Source organism: Cyprinodon variegatus, unplaced genomic scaffold (genome assembly GCF_000732505.1).
Source record: "Cyprinodon variegatus isolate N-32 unplaced genomic scaffold, C_variegatus-1.0 Scaffold29, whole genome shotgun sequence".
Taxonomy (NCBI): domain Eukaryota; kingdom Metazoa; phylum Chordata; class Actinopteri; order Cyprinodontiformes; family Cyprinodontidae; genus Cyprinodon; species Cyprinodon variegatus.
The window spans coordinates 436,938-454,156 of record NW_015150482.1 but is presented as its reverse complement, the minus strand read 5'-3'; the positions used below and the strand labels follow the sequence as shown (position 1 = coordinate 454,156).

The 17,219-nt window shown below is 35.9% G+C and overlaps 1 protein-coding gene across 4 annotated transcripts in view; it reads right to left on the bottom strand.

The window, feature by feature from the left end:
- Positions 1-569: 569 nt before the first annotated feature.
- The window catches only part of LOC107100485 (RIMS-binding protein 2-like), a 61,744-nt gene continuing 45,094 nt past the window's right edge, over positions 570-17,219 (bottom strand). For 3 of the 4 annotated variants that reach the window (XM_015398999.1, XM_015398993.1, XM_015399006.1), the window contains 9 exons: positions 16,955-17,110; positions 16,578-16,724; positions 13,176-13,278; positions 10,621-10,790; positions 10,092-10,260; positions 9,465-9,565; positions 9,168-9,239; positions 7,890-8,054; positions 570-3,898 (listed from right to left, as the gene is read on the bottom strand). In XM_015398999.1, coding sequence (XP_015254485.1) covers positions 3,665-3,898; positions 7,890-8,054; positions 9,168-9,239; positions 9,465-9,565; positions 10,092-10,260; positions 10,621-10,790; positions 13,176-13,278; positions 16,578-16,724; positions 16,955-17,110 — 1,317 coding nt within the window. In that variant the 3' untranslated portion in view covers positions 570-3,664. The remainder of the gene's footprint in view (positions 3,899-7,889; positions 8,055-9,167; positions 9,240-9,464; positions 9,566-10,091; positions 10,261-10,620; positions 10,791-13,175; positions 13,279-16,577; positions 16,725-16,954; positions 17,111-17,219) is intronic. The other variant, XM_015399015.1, reaches the window with a different exon arrangement.

The window sequence follows — 17,219 nt, the reverse complement described above, 5'->3', positions numbered from 1 at the left end:
CATGTCTTTTAATTAAAGCTCAGACTCATACTTAGGAATTCAGATTGTGAGAAGAAATCTTTAACTTTATGATGTAAAATTGTGGAAAAAGCATGCAGAGCATTTTCTTGAGCAATCTCTGTTGCAAAACAAATGCTTAATGATATGTGTTTGAAAATCAAAAAAGGAGGCAGGAGAATGGTTTCATTTCAGTTTTTTTCACAACAATAAAAAACCCTTTTTTGTATTTTTGGTCGTCGTCAATTTAGTGTTGCATCAAATCTATGCTATCTTCAATTTACATGGCTTTCAGTTTGAGAGATGGTAGTAGAGATGAATTTGACATTTTTTAGAAGTGAATGTGTACTAAAAAGTTTTGTTGATGTATAAAAATGTAGCGTGCACCAACCTCAACATTTCTTGGCACCCATGTTTTTTCTTTATTTTTATGGTTAAATAAAATATAAATACCATCTATATATATATATATATATATATATATATATATATATATATATATATATATATATATATATNTATTTTTTTTTTTTATTTAAACATTTGAACATTTTTGAATCCAATAGATTTAACTTCAAAAGAGTGATGACATCTTCAAATAGATATATCAGGAGTTAATATTTAAATCTGAGGTATAGATATGACTTTGAGGCTTTTTTCTCTTAACAACTATTTAAAACTTGTAAAATTACGAATTAGCTTCATGAAAAAAACATCTTTCTTAAAATCCTGCATATTTACAATAGGAGGGATAGTTAAAATACTTTAAAAAGCTGGTACTACAACAAATATTTTTCGATGGGGCGTAAACTATATTTTCGACATGCACAGTGAGGATGTAAATAAATTATTCTGAGGAGCTCAGTGCTGCAATGTTCATATAAATGTTGTTTTTCTGGGTGAAGTTGCCACTGCAATAAATGGATTTGTTTTTATGCCTTTTACTCTACATTTATTCAAGGGTGCCAATAAATTTTTGAGGCTAATGTGCAAAATTTTAACAATATTTTTTGGAGCAACAAAATAAAAGTTTCACTAATTTAAGATTTTACTCGACAGAGATCATGAGAATGAAAGTAAAAATTTGTATTTTCTACCAGATTTATAAGCTGTTTAAAATGTGATTTCTGTGGAATATGCTTATTAATGTAGTTGAAATGGAAGTAAAGCAAATGTCTGCAACATGAAATCCAAAGGAAATGAGTCAACATATCTTACAAATTTCAAAAAGCAATGCATGCCTTGATATTTTGTAAATTAAGCAATTATTTTCTGTGGTTTCAGTCTTCCATTTACTGTATTTCTGCAAGATATAAACAAACAACACAGTGCATTCAATGAAAGCAGCAGAATATTATTTAAAAATCGGATCAAAATAAAAGTGCTAAACACAAAATGCATCACATGTCCACAGGCACATAAACATTTTTTAATCCAGTCAGAGAAAACATCCACTTTGTGCAATAAGATAAACACAGAATTTTCTCTTGAACTAGGCGTTTCATGACAGTTTGACAGGAAAGACGACAACTATTACTGCTCTAATTTATTTATCCTAGAAGTGACAAAGCACAGAGGAACAGTTTGGAAACCAAAACCTCTTGTAAGTCAGTCTTGTAATCAAAAGAGGAATGTTGTGATCATGTTATATTTAAAAAGGCCACTGAGACGGCTGTGCTCGCCTGGCTTTTAATGCCCTGGTTCTGATCTGCTGTCAATTTCCTTTATTAATCAAACATGCTAACTATTAGATGTGAGTTTGATACAAATAAGAGTGTATCTTCTTTCCCAATATATCAATATTGCACATAAATATTTTTTCATTTCGTGGCCAGCATTGCTCCACAGAGCACATAACAGTGCAGCGTAGTTAAGATTTCCTTAAAAGGAACAGGCATTCTTTCTTGGTAAAAGACAGCGTTTAAGGTTTATTTATTTAACTATCTATGGTACACATTATGCTTCCATTTACAAAAGAATGAGCTTGTGAATTCTTTAAAAAAATATATTAAATAAGGATAATGTAAACCCACTCTTAGTTTTTGGGAATGTGTGCCATTTGACCATAAAGTAGTTTTTGATTTGAACATTTCTTACTTCGTCAATATATTCAGAATACATCTCAAGCCTCCGTGGCTTTCATTACTTGTTTTTTTATATCTAAATGCATCACATAACAACTTTTAAATGTTTTATTATATGGTGTGTTGTGAAAAAGTGGAAGAATTATTCATATATAAATTGATAAAGCGTCACCCATAATAAAGATAATTTTATGTTGCTCTATTTTGCCAAAGGTAAATTCTGTTTTGGTTGATGTAAAGTAATTTTTTTAGGCTAATACTATATTCTACAGATCAAATACTACATTTACCGGTACATTAAATCTACAGTATCATTTACACATTTTCTGCATTCAGCCTGATTCTGTCACCTTAAAGAAAAAAAGGGGTGGAAATTACCTTGCTCTTCAAGCTATCTGTCAATCTAGATTCAAATCTCCTTAATTTTCTCCCCTTCTTCCTTATATCCATTCGAACTGCTGTTCATGTTCATATCAGCCTCTCTTTCCATTGTTCAACTACAGTTGTGATTTCTACCTTTATTCTCCTTAAAGATATAAAGAATAGGGCAACATTCGTCCTGTAAATGGATCAAAATACATTGAATTTTTAATCAAATATGATGGCAAAGTTTACTATATTCATAATCTGCATTTTACCTTACTGCAGCCAAGTTCAAATGTATTTTCATTGCTGTCATGCAAAAAAATAAAAATTGAAATATAAAATAATCTGCATATCAATTTCCATCCTCTGTTTTACTTGTGAAAACCATCAAAAAGTTGTAATAGTATTAGATTTAGACTTCTTTAAGTTTAAAATGTTATCAATGAATGATGATGCCTTTGAAGATACCTGAAGACACTTGTAATTCTGCATGCAGACATAGTACTCCACTGTGCTTTAAGGTATCATATGTAATGTTATTGCCCCAGGCAGCAGATGCATCTTGAAAAGTTTCACTTATTAAATTAGCAAATAAACTGTCTCAAGCTAGATTTTTAAAAAATCAAGGTTTTAAAACTTTTAGTGTTAACCCTTTTTTTCCATATAGAAATGAAAAAGATGTCATTTTTAGACTGTTTGTGGAGCAAGATGGCATTTTTTTTCCTTTGAAGAGCAAAAAAGGCTTTAAATATGTCTTCCTAAATGTCATGTTGTGATTTGAATCCCTGTTATTAGTTCTTTATGGTCCTCCCTATACGATATTCCGCCATTCTATGTTATGCATTGTGGAAAAAAATGGCTTCATAACTCGAGGTTGACGAGGGTGTGAAATAAAGAAGAGGAGAAAAGCATGTCATGAAAATCCTAGTTTTTCATTTTAAAAAGCATCCCTTAATTTGAAATACATCACAGTAATATGTGTTTGTGTCTGAAAGTCACTTCACTCTTGATTTTGGCACTCCACTGTACAAAAGGTTTTTTTGTTTTTTTCCATTAATCAACAAGTTTGTATCACTTGCTTGTCTCCCGCAGTCAAGGAGTCAAATCACATGGCCACTCTGTAATGCACTGTCACATCACAGTTGATTGTATGGATGCTATGTACAGAGCCCCACAGGTGTACTGTATTTGTTGTAAGGTTATGCTATTTGTCATCTTTACTGTTGTTTCACAGGGGAGAGTCTCTTTAGCAGTTTCTTTCCCTTTGAGAGTATTCCTTTCTTCTTCTTGTTTGCCAGATCTTGGGCATCCCTGGGGTCCAGTGGGACATGGTGTCCCCTCGGAGGACTCAGTGGTCTCATAGTTCCTGGAAGGAGGGGGCGAACGATCGGGGATGGGGCCCGAACCGGTGTGGTGATGTTGTTTGTCGTCTCTGTGTTTTCTGGAGTGACCTGAGGAGATAAGTGATGGGGAGATTTGGAGGCAGGGGGGCAGCGTTTTGCAAATGAAGCAACCTTTTTGGTTTTCTATAATTTCTCTGAGAATTTTTGTCAACACAAAAAGATCAGCAGGTTTTAGAATCATGACTTAAAGTTTATCAGCTATAAAATAGTAAGAAAAATAGAGAGCACCATTGCAGGAAGAAAAGTACACTTTGAAATGTGTTTATTATCTCCTTAAGGATGCATCGATGCTCAAAGTTTTGATATACTGATGTGCTTTCTCATAACACTGCTGCTCATTTAGTGAGAATTTTTAAAAGTCAGCTGTGTGTATAAAATATTTTTTTTTGGCACTAGCCTTACTCCTTTAAGTGTCAAACCCTGCGCCATCATCGTGCTTCAAATGTAGATTTACAAAGCTCACATGTAAATGTACTTGTTAATTTCATGTAATCCATTTTTTTTTTTTTTTTTTGCTTTGTCTATATCTTATCTCTGCTTTAAAACAAAAAGTTTCAAAGCAGAGATAAGTTTGTGTAAACAAGCAAACTTAAAAAATATATATATATATTCAGGGTATGTTTATTTAAAGATGAGCTGCAGATGCAGATGGGATGATCCCCCCTAGAAAAGATTGGCAACTGCTTCAATTGTTTTCATAATTCTTCATAACATCCAGCATTATTATACAAATGATCCTTTGCATTCCAAAGAGCAGTAGGAGTTTCTCCAATGCCAATGCAAATATCTGTCCAACTTTTTTTGTGACATTTAACACCTGCAAACTTATGCTTTATGGAGATGGTCACCTTTTCTATTTATTATGTAAGGGTTTACTCTATATCACACAGCTTTGCCACTTCAGCTTCAGATTTGATAAATACAGACTTTTTAAAAATTAAAATATCCCATTGAATATTCAATTTCTTCTTAAAAACATTGCTATATTAATGGTCTATATACAGTATTTAAAATATAGTAATTGATTACAGGTAAAAATAGAACAGTAGAAATACATCTATATGTAAAAATAAATATTTTAATTGGGGAAAAGTTGGGACATTCTACCAATAAATAACCAGTAATACCCGATGAAGTGATTTCAAAGAGATGCTTCTAGTAGCACCCTATCACTGCCTGACAGCCTGAAAGAGTCTACCATATTAGTCAGTTTAATCTAAGAGATGTTTTAGCTCTTACATCTCAAATTTCCCTTAAGTCGCCCCGTAGAATCTTCAAATAAAGATGTCTGCCTTGTTATTGTCAAGTGCTCTTTAATTAAAATATCTCATCTCATAGGGGAGTGTTGGCCTAGTGGCTAAGAGCAGGGTGCTTGTGCTCTGAGAAGGTTGCAAGTACCCAGTTTGATCCCCACAGCCTCCACTCTGGGTTCCTGAGCAAAACCCTTAACCCCTGAATGCTCCCTAGGCGCCACACAGTGGCAGCCCAATCCTTCCCAAGGGGATGGGTCAAAATGCAGAGAATGAATTTCCCCATTGTTGGACAAAAAAGTGATTTACATTACGCGTCCAGTTCTTTATGGATTGGGCAGTCATCTTGCTGACCAGTTCTGCTTTGTTTTTATGCCCACTGTTTTTACAGATTCTCTTACCGGTACTTTTCTCACGCACTCCCTGAATACATGGTGGAATCTATGACTCTGAGCTGATCAGGTCTATCTTAACAATGCATTCCTGATCCATGACATTTTAGCCTTTGAGTTTCACGATTGGGAAGGTGTTTGTCTGAACATTTTTTTAGCTACCCGCTAACCGTGCTCTCTGGTCTGCTGTCCACCTTTATTTTAAACTTATCTGGCCTACATAGTATACCATAAGTACCAGTCTTGCTCTAAATTCTCTCTGAAACCCTTTGTTCTGGCCATTGTGATTTCTTTGAAGAGCAAAGATTTTGTTCCTTCACATCACCAATGGAGAGTTTTTTTTGCAGACTGTCTGGTTGCACAGGTAAACACTGTCAACAGTAGTTTTAGCATCTAGCCATCTGGTCCCAGAGTAAACTTGCATGCACAGCCTGACTTGGAAATGTTGCCAGTTGTTTTGAATCACCTCCATTTGTATATCCTCCACAGAATAGAATGGATGATTTTGAAATTCTTAAGAAAAATAAAAATAAAAAAAAATACCAAACTGCTGCTACAGTCTTTGTTTCTAAAGTTCCTGGGATATATTTCAATGCCATTTTAGCAGATGCATGTACAAAGTTTAACGAAGGAAAACGTCATGAATATGTTGGGTAATTACATCTGATTCATGTTCAGCTGGTGAGATATGCCCTTCGGGTACATGATGCTGTTTTAGCTTGGAATAAATGTTTTTGGGTTTTTTTTTTGTTTATCTATATTACTTGAAGTTTTTGGTATTGCTAAGATATATATTAAGAATCTACACATCCAAAAATGTTAAGAGAATGCTAACGGTGACTTAATAATTTCACATAAACATAATGATTGACATGATGACTTTGGTCATTTTAAAGGCAGCATCTCTTTCAGAGAGGTACCAGAAGACATGATATATATAATCAATTTTTTTGTTTGCTGATCAAGATTGTTTTTACCTTTTAAGTGCTTTAAACTAGAACTGATACTGTTGTAAGATCCAAAGCGACACAGAATATAATCAAGAGACACAAGAGGAAGCCAGAAAATGTTAAAAACAACATCAGCACGCAACAAAAGCGAAGAAGTCCACCATAAGTCGGCCATAAGGAGACATGAAATACAATTATTTACATTACAACACCCAGGGACTCAACTGCAGATTCCAGGCTTCTTTTCTAATGCAAAAAGCTGCTATTTTCAATTTCAGTTTTTTATGTATCATTAAAAATTTTTGGTTTTCAGAATTTTGTTTGCATTTTCACAGAAGCTTTGGTGGATTAAAAGCAATAAACTTAAAATTAAACCAAGTAAAAATTAAATTTGATATATCTAAGTCACGGCAGGATGCAGCACTAAATAAAGCTTTTGCTGCACCAACAAGCTGTTTGCATTACAGCTGCAAGTCTGAGATCTCCAGTTGCCAACGTACTGTACAAGGGCAGACAGAGCCATTTATGGTGTGAAATTAAAAATCTTCCTCTGTTTGTTTGTTTTGTTTTGCCAAGCGGGTGAGGAAAAACAAAAAAAAGAAATCAGATGCAGCAGCGTTGTCACTATCGAGAAAACCCACATCACTATGACAACTGAAAGCAACAACACCACCAACACACATGAACACACAGCGCAAACAAAAATGCTTTTAATATCCAATCTTTTTGGGGTTTTTTTTTTTGCTTTTATTGTTTCATCATAACAATACAGAATGGATGTCTCAGTGCTGCGGTTCTCTTGAGCTCAGAGCAAACATAGCATATCCACCGTCAACATGGCTGAAAAATAGATTTGATGTGTGGGCAAGAGAAACAAAGCCTCTCTGAGAAAACACACAAGCTGAGCCAAGAAAGTTAGAAAATGTATCAAGTTTGAAAAAGGCATGCTTTTCTTTTTATTTGAACTTCTCTTTAATAAATTATTTGAGTTAAACTGGGTAGCAATGTGTTACTAAAGCACTTTTTTATAGAATTGTACACAACCGCAATCTGACTTTGTTTCTTAGTGCAAAGAGTTACCAATTGTTTGTGTAAGGAATGAGTTGAGTGTTTGTTTTTAGATGTCCTCCTCAACCACTTCTATATGCACAAGCAACCCGCAGGGTTCCCACAGTCTATACCCCCTCTGTCCACAGGCTTTGCTTCTTCCTTTCTCTGAGATTAAGAAAGGTGTGAACACTGGATTATGCCCTCTATCCGAAGGGTGAAGGGAGTGGGAAAGTTGTTAGTCTGTATAGAGTCACCACTGTCACCACATGGACAAACACACACAATGAACAGCACACAGACTGCAGGTGGGGGAAGCAAGAGACGGAAATCAAGAGGAGAGGAGACGAAGGATGGATGAACACAGGGCCTAGCGCTGAGAGCGGCGATGGTGATGTACCCGTTTTCCCTCCGACATGTTAGCAGCAGAGTTGGTACTGGGCCGATTGGCGGGCTCTTCCTGGGGGTAGTGGGACGGGGTGTCGGTCAGATAGACCTCCACGTCATCAGGCACTTCTTCCAAGAAGTTAGAGGGCACCAGGCCGCGATGGCCATTGAGCTCACCCTAGGAGCATGGATGGCAACAAAGGGAAATAAGTCAGCAGGTAAGTTAAGGTGAATTATCAGATATGACCCAAGGTGTTTCAATGATAGGAAAAGTTTTATTTTTCTTAACCCTTTATAGGGCAAGTTACCCTTTTTGATCTCTTGCATACCCCTTAGAAATGGAGCCCCCCCTGTCCACCCATTCAGCAAAGATGCTGCTACATGGCTATACATTTTACTTTGGCGTTTGACCAATTAGAAGAGCCCTTGAATGATATATTACCTACTGTAAATTAAGTTGGAAAAAAGAATACCAAGTCAAGAAAAAAAGATAAAAAGCTAATTGAAATGTTAGAAAGTAAAGCTAAAGGGTTAATAAACCTCTAAGGTTATGTTGTACCTAAAATAATTGTGTCTCTTTCACTCTCAGAGTATTTTTCATGAATTTCTTATAGAAGCACTTTTGTTATTTTTCTTCATATATTTGGGCAAGTTGGCATTTCTTGTTATTACATTTACATTAATTTTCGTCATCAAAATATCCATTTTTTTTATGTTACAAAGATAATCAGATTATTTGATATTATGCAAACTTGAAATAGGAGACTGCACTTTTTCCCTTAAATTTTCTTATTCAATTTGCAAGGTGTCTCACTTACCTGCTCAATTTAAGAAAACATGCACTTATTTTAAGAGGAAATTACTTAATTTAGATATTTAAAGTCTTTCACTGAGTGCCCTATAAAGGGTAAAACATCTTTTAAACATCTGAAACAATCTTTCTATTCATTGTCTACAACCACGGTTTGAAGGCTAAACCGAGGTACTGCCTCAAAAAGATATTGTCCTTATTAAAGAAACCACCAAACTATATAATTTTAAGTTTCAATTTCTACTAATATAAGCATTTCACTATAAAGTGCTAAAATCAACTTACAAAAGAAGTGAAAAGCTGACTAACCATTATCTTCCAAAGGGTAGACAGTGTTTACATGTCATCCCTTTTGGTACCCATAGTAACCAGCTTCTAATGGCTACTCCTAGCAGCGTAAAGTACTTTACCATTCCTCTAAGTACAATCAGCCCTATCAATTATGCAGGGATTTTGATTTTATGAATAATTAACACTCACATAATAAAACCCATCTTCATCAATGTCCCCAAAAACAGCAATGATGTCACCAGCACAGAATGTCAGCTCAGCCTATCAGGAGACAGACACAAAACGGGAAATGTAAATTGATCAATTTTTTTTGGCCTAACTGTCATTTTAAATACTTCCTTTTTATTAATCAATGTAAAATAATTTAGATAAATCCTTGATTAGAAAAACATTTTTGATTTACACCATAAACCTTTCTAAAAAGACATAATTGCTAATGTAGATGATTATTATCACTAATAGTCTCACTTCAAAGGATGGCAGTACCTCAACATCAACATTAGGGGAGCTCTCTCTGGGATCGTAGTCGTATAGGGCCACCATTCTTCTTGAGGGCTGATCTCGGCGAAGCCCCCTTCTGTTCTGCTCTAAAGGTGATAAAATGAAATGATTCAAAAAGGAAAAATGTCATCCAGGGAATTGGTTTAGAGTATTTAAATTCTACTCTATAATAGCACTTGAGTGAAAAAACCTGATCATAATGCATTACAACACACAAATTAATAATTGTTAGTATGGATGGAGTCATTACTTATGGACATATAGATAGGTAACCATTAAGAAAAACTAAATTAACAAAAAATAATGAAGAAACATCAGAAAATAAACCAGAAGCAATGAACATCCAATCCTATAAGGATTTGAAATGGTTCATAATTTGCTGCCTGTTATGAAATCTCAAAGTTTGTATAAGACTTGAGTTACTTCTTTTATTGCTTGTGTTTTTTTATTTAAAAAAAAATATATATATAACAATGTGCCTGTTGTTGGTGTCTAACACTTTCTGAAATATATTTAAGATTTGATAATTATTTTTAGTGCACACAGATAAGAAAAACTAAATCCATTTTGATTCTTCAAACAATAACTTTCCTTAATCTTTGTCCACAGTACCTATTTTGTCCACAGGGGTGCTGAGAGGCAAAAAGCCTTGCTTGATGAGCTGATCCATGGTCTCCTCATCATCCGCCCGTATCTCTGACACCATGTTACAGGGAAGCAGCCCCATCCTGTCTTTTATTGCTCCTCTGTAAAACCCATCTGTGTCCTTATCACCATAAACCTGACAGATATGAGAGAAAGACTCAGATTTTAGGAGCTTTATTATCAAGTATTTGTATTCTCGCAGCACACTTCAAGAAGGATGGAATTTACAAACATGTATGCTCTAATTCACAGCAAAACAAACGGGTGTAGACAGAAAAATATAGGTATTTTTGAGGGGTTTATTTATAGATTAGAATTTCCTGTAACGTTTTAATTTTATTGTTTTAAGAAAATATTCATTACCTGTAGGCTTTTATATTTATGACTCCGTAAAGCAGTTTTATATAAGTTTTTTTTTTTTTTTTTTTTTTACAATAAATGCTGATATCATAACAGAAGGTTTCTTTAAAATGCAGCCCAGCAATGAACATCCCACCTTAATTATTTGCCCCTCTTTGAATGGCAGCTCCTCATCCGCAGCATCTGGGTTGGGGGACATAGACAGAGGATCGTAGTCAAAGAGGGCCACAAATACCCGAAAAGGCTCCTCAGGCTCTGACTCGTCATAGTATGTTGGAGAGCGTCGGTCCCGATTCCTGTAACCATCTTAAACACATAAAAAAGGAGGAATCATTAAAAAAAAAAAAATCACACTGGTGAAATAATGGATGTGACCAAAACAAACAACAACAAAAATAAAGAAGGCAAAAGGTGCAAGTAGTGTTTGTGGAAGTTGGCCACGATGGATCAGACTTCTGAGGATCATGTTGCATATAATGTTCAATTAACTACTTTTTCTACAACTTGATGAGATAAGCATCTTTAGATTATATCAAAGCCATGTCCCAGTAAATAGAAATTGATGAGTAAATTTTGCAATTATGCATTGTGCTATATTATGAAATACAAACATGAATAAAAAAAAATCTCTCTTAACTGCTAATGTGCTACTGCAAAAAAGGAAAAAAGAAAAAAACATTTACTGTGTAGAAACACGATTTATGGTATTATCATAAAATGCCAGTAAAGTTCACAGTTTTTTTCTCTTTTCCATTTTGTAGAAGCAAACAAAAGATTTTCGCCTCCTTATATGTGCAAGATTTCACTTATTGGGAGTGTTCAGTCAGAAAGTCCTTCATCAGAAGCTCTGAAAGTGAAATCTCGCGCAGATCAAATATGCAAGTAGCTTCTGGACTATTTTTGTTTTCCAGGAACTTACCAAGATGTATTTAGTACTACAGGAAACCGGCTATATCTCCATTATATAAAAATTGTGGCCCCCACATATTATCTTTCTTATTTAATTCTAAAGCCTACCTCAAAATATGCTGGTGGCTGTCTTTATTGCTATGCTTGGGAGGTAGAAACAGCTCTGCTGACATACCAGGCGAAGACCTGGAACACCGGGCGCAGTGCTGCTCCCCCCAGGACACTGACATGTGCATCATTTCATGGGCATTACGCTGCCGTACGTTATGTATAAGTTAGGCTGTCGTTGGACATATGCTGTGGACTCTTTATGAATAGGCTATCTATACACCCAATATTGAAAAAATACATGTCCAGCGTATGCCAGCGTTTTTCAGGATATTCTGGGATGTATGTACTGAATCTGTAAGGTTTGGCAGGGCCCTCATGTATGTTACTTTCTGGCGTCTCCTGGTTTTGGTTCCCTTTCTATTATTTCTGGATTTGTTCTTCCATCTACCTCTACTCTTAAATCTGCAAGAAATCATCTCTGCCTCTTCATCTCTGCATTTGGGTCCTAAACTAACATCCACTAATCTTGACAATTATTGATAGATTTGCTGCTAAAATTAAAAAAAGGAAAAAAAAAATAATTGAAGGAGAAAAGACAGACATTTAATGAGTTTTTGCTCCCCCTAAATTTGGCCACCTTATAACTAAAACATGTAGGTATCTATTGAATGAGACCAACACTACATAGTGCATACAGTGACACCTGACTTAAATAAATAACAGGTTATCAGGCCTTTGAAACCCTTGATGTCTGTTCATGATTTAATACAATCATTTTAGTTGGTTGTGCTGGAGACATATCTCTACCATGCTAGCTCATAGGATGGGAAATGTGTGTTCACTAGGAATAATTCTAGAGTTTGGCTCGTCTAGATCTTGCATTTTTTATTATTGTATCCATTTATGTTTTTATCCTAATGTCCAAAGAAGCTATGGGAACTATTTTTGAATTGAGAAATTTAAAAAATGCCTGGTAAAAGTTGCAAATCACTAAATATTTTGGCAGAGACTCCAACAGCAAGAAGGGTCTATTTAACCAGAAATAAAATGAAATTATTTAGATCAAAAGTTATGAGTATGAAGAATTCCAGATCTAAATTCAACTAAGAATATATAGAAGACAAAGACATAAAGGTTTCCGTCCACGGATGCTCTTTGCCATCTGTGGAATTTGCAATATGACTGAATTTAAGCTATTTTCTAAAGAGGAATGGGTTAAAATGCCATAGATATATGTATAGCTGGCAGAGGCAAACCCCAAAACACTTACAGCTGTATTTGTGACTAAAGGTTGTTTCACATTATCAGACCTAAGGGGTACTGAAGACCAATACAATATATACTTCTCAGATTTAAATTTTTAAACTTAAAAAAAAAAATTCTCTTTACATTTTATTTCCATTTCCAATTACAGTATAAATTGCTCTGAGCTGGTACAAAAACAACAAAGTTTACTTGTAATTTGTCAAAAGGAGGAATAATTAACTGTACTTTTTTTTGTTTTTGCAAGGTACTGTTTCTTATCAGTGAGTCTATTTCTTATTTGGAAGATCATACTGTATAGAGAAGGACATGAAGACGGTTCATGAACACAGCCATAATCCTGAGACAGAGCATCGCATGAGAAACTTTTTAGTAAATCAGAATTACACAAAATATAACTTCATTAACAAATCTAAACAGCATGAACAAATTCCCACATTCTTTCTGTTATACCATATTGATACTGACCAATGGAAGGAACCATTAGAGGGCGCCTTTTGGGATGGGATTCACCATGTTGAATTCGTCTACCACTGTCCCTGTCATGGCGACCTCCACCAGGACTATTGTTCTGCAATACACAGACACAAAGCAGATTTTACAAATATCAGATACTCATGATCTGCTCACATGCAGAGCAGCAGATCATGAGTGCATATTTCAAAGTCTATCTCATCTCTTCATATATATATATATATATATATATATATATATATATATATATATATATATATATATATATCAAATTAAATAAAGGGAAAACTCAAATAACACATCCAATTTTAAAAGAGTGAAATATTCTAATTGAGTAAAATGGTAACAGGTGGATCCAACTTTGATGTAATGTCCTTAGAAGAAGGTGAAAATGAGGCTCACTATTGTGTGTGGCCTCCTGATGAGGTGGTGGATGATCTTGTGAGGTAACTTCTCCCTGGACTAAAGGATCCCCCAACTCCTGCACAGTCTGTGATACAACAGTGACGGTGGTGGATGGATCAAAATATTATGTCCCAGATGTGCTGAATCAGATTCAGGTCTGGGGAACAGGCGGGCCAGTCCATGGCTTTGATGCCATTATCTTGCAGTAACTGCTAACACAATCCAGCCACATGAAGTCCAGCATTGTCCTGCATTAGGAGAAACCCAGGGCCAACCGCACCAGCATATGGTCTCACAAGAGGTCTAAGGATCTCATCTTGGTACCTAATAGCAGTCATGCTACCTTTGCCAAGCGATGGCAGGCAGTGCGTCCCTCCAAAGAAATGCCAGCCCACACTATTACTGACCCACAGCCATAACAGTCACCCTGAAGGATGTTGCAGGCAGCAGATCGCTCTCCACAGTATTTGCAGACTCTCTCGTGTTTGTCCCATGTGCTCAGTGTCAACCTGCTTTAATCTGTGAAGAGTACAGGGCACCAGTGGCATATTTACCAGTCTTGGTATTCTCTGGCAAATGCCAAGCATCCTGCATGGTGTTGGGCTGTGAGCACAACCCCTATCTGGGGATATCGGGCCCTCATACCATCCTCATGGAGCCAGTTTCTAACCATTGGTGCAGACACATGCACCAATGGACAGAGGCATAATCCTTAGACAGAGCATGGCAAAAAAAGAAATAAAAAGCACAACAAAAAAAAGAAAATTCTAAATCATGTCACAGACTCTGTATCCCACTGATAACACCAAACCAAAAACACTGCATATTTGCACTATATAAATTAATGCTCTGAACTTCCATATGAAATGCATTTTTTGCATCATGTTTTTTCTCCCACACTGTTTACATTTGATCACTACTGCACTTTATTGAATTAAAATGTTAATTTACTGTCTGAAAAGCTGTACTCTATGAAATTTCGATTTGTATACATTCTGTGTATACAAAATGACAATGAAAGTGCTGTAAGTCTAAGTCGTTTATGGCCTACTTGAGGTCATTTTGCAGGCCTCTGGCAGTGCTCCTCCTGTTTCTCATTGCACAAAGGCAGAGGTAGTGGTCCTGTTGCTTTGTTGATGCTCTCCTATGGTCTCCTCCTCTCCTGGTGTACTGGCCTGTCTCCTGGTAGTGCCTCCAGCCTCTGGACACTATGCTGACAAACAAAGCAAACTATGCCACAGTTCACATTGACGTGCCATCCTGGATGAGATATACTTCCTAAACAACTTGTAGAGATGGTCTTATGCTGCCACAAGCGTGAAAGAACTGCCAACATTGAAAAGAGACCAAAACATCAGCCAGAAAGCATAAGTGCTGAGAAGTGGTCTGTGGTCCCCACCGGCAGAGCCATTCCTTTATTGAGTGTGTCTTCCTAATTGGCAATAATTTCCACCTGTTGTATTTACCATTTGTGAAGCAGTATGTGAAATTGATTGACAATCAGTGTTGTTTCCTAAGTGGACAATTTGATTTCACAGACGTTTGATTTAATTTAAGTTACATTGTGTTGTTTATGTGTTCCCTTTATTTTTGAGCAGTATATACTTACACAAAGAGTCAAGTCAGAAATATAAACACTGTGTAAAAAAAAAAAAAAACAAAAAAAAAAACATGCAACTGACAGGCAGGCACTGAAACAAAGACACATAGACATTTAAACATACATGAGCAAGTGAAAGATATTACAAGTAAAAATATGATAGAAAGCTGATATTGGTAACAAAGCCCTAAATTTGAATGTGAAACACATATAAGACATGATGCAAAGACATTAGTGAGCATGGTATGTGGTTCACATTGGGCCTGTTCTGAGCTGAACCAGCAAATGTTGACCATGTTTCTCCAGTGATCTTTATTGTTAGTTCAGAGATGATGAGAAAAATCATGAATGCACCTACACAGTTACCTAAAAATAATATTCCACATTTGTGGCAGAACAAGAGTCGGTAGAAATGCCTGATTGATTTATTGGAGTGACAGCGTGACATGAGTAGCCTATTACTTAAGTTAGCTTTTTAAGCAGTTAAGTGAAGGGAAATTTGAAGCACCAGCTGATTTCTGTATGATAGCAACAAAAAGCTCAGACTATTACTTTCTTCATCTTTATTAGTTAAATAGAGTTCTTCTTGAATGCATTCCTAACTGACAAACTACAGTATACCATCAATGCTCTTACACTGGCTTGATTCATAATCCCATAAGACTCTATTTTTTCATCCGCATAGGTATGAGATTTTGGTAGAATATATAATTCAGCTTAATAGGCCCTCTATCCTGCTACAACATCATCCAGATTTATTTGTCAATTTTAAATATATAATAATATAAAATAAATAACCATATGATCTAAGTATTTTGTTAGTTTTCTTTATAATATTTAATTTTAACTACTTTATTACCATACAATTCATATTTATGGTATGAATTCTCCTGGATGCTCCTCAAAATGAGAAAGACAAAGGAACATTTTATTTAAGTAAGGCCAATGTCTGATGGTCTACATATTCTATTTGACTGGAAAAAATATTTATATATTTGAAGCTTTCTCACAGATCTACTTGAAGTGCCAATAGTGCAGTTAAAGTATACTTTAGACATGGCATTACTGGAATTGTTTGTGCTATTTACCTATTGCTTCTTCTTAGAAAGCTTGCTCATCTGATTGCAAAGACAAAAAAAAAGTTCCAGCAACCTTGGAAAAAATTCCACACAGAGACTCCCAGACTGATTTGAGAAACAAATCATCTGGTACATATATGTTCTGTGGGCTTTGTCTTCATATAAACACCTTAAGCACACGCACCAACAACACAAGGTCAAATGCAACCAAGGCAGCAGTCATTTAAAGTATCTGTGCCTCTGCAGTTCACTACATTATAATGAACAAAGATGCTTAACTCTAAGAGTTACAGGAAGTGCAAAGAACTGCACCTTAGGTGTGTTGTGCGAGTTGCGTCGTCGTCCCTCTTCCAGCTGCATCTCAGAGTACAGCTCCTCCTCATCCTCCTCCATGATGTCAGACAGGTCAGAGCCCCGGCTGCTCTCGCTGTGATAATCTTCATTGTGACTATAGTGAGGCTTGTGGTGATTACAAAGACACAAACACACAGACGCAGTTGTTTAAGTCCACAGACATACCTAAGCACGCACAGACATGGGTGAAGGAGTGTCAACATGCAGCCACCCTGATGTACATGCACACACAACACACATTCTATCACATTTAAGACATTTTCCACAAAAAAAGAACCAGAACATTTGTGTTCAAAGAAGAGGAAAGAAAAGTTATTACTTAACACTGATCTTACCGGCCTCCCCAACTCAGAGCCTCTGAGAAACTCATCAACTGATGGTCCTCTCCGACGTCCTCGGGCAAATCCCTCCTCATCTTCCTCTTCCTCATCAGAGGGATGCTGGTGAAACGAATGACCCTGCTCTCCATATCTCCCCATCCTTCTGTCTCCCTTAAAGTGCATAAGAACATTTTGGAAAAATTGCCTAAACTGAACTTTTCAAGCTTGTCCATCACCTGGATCACTGAGAATTTTTTTTACAGATATACGCTTTGGAATA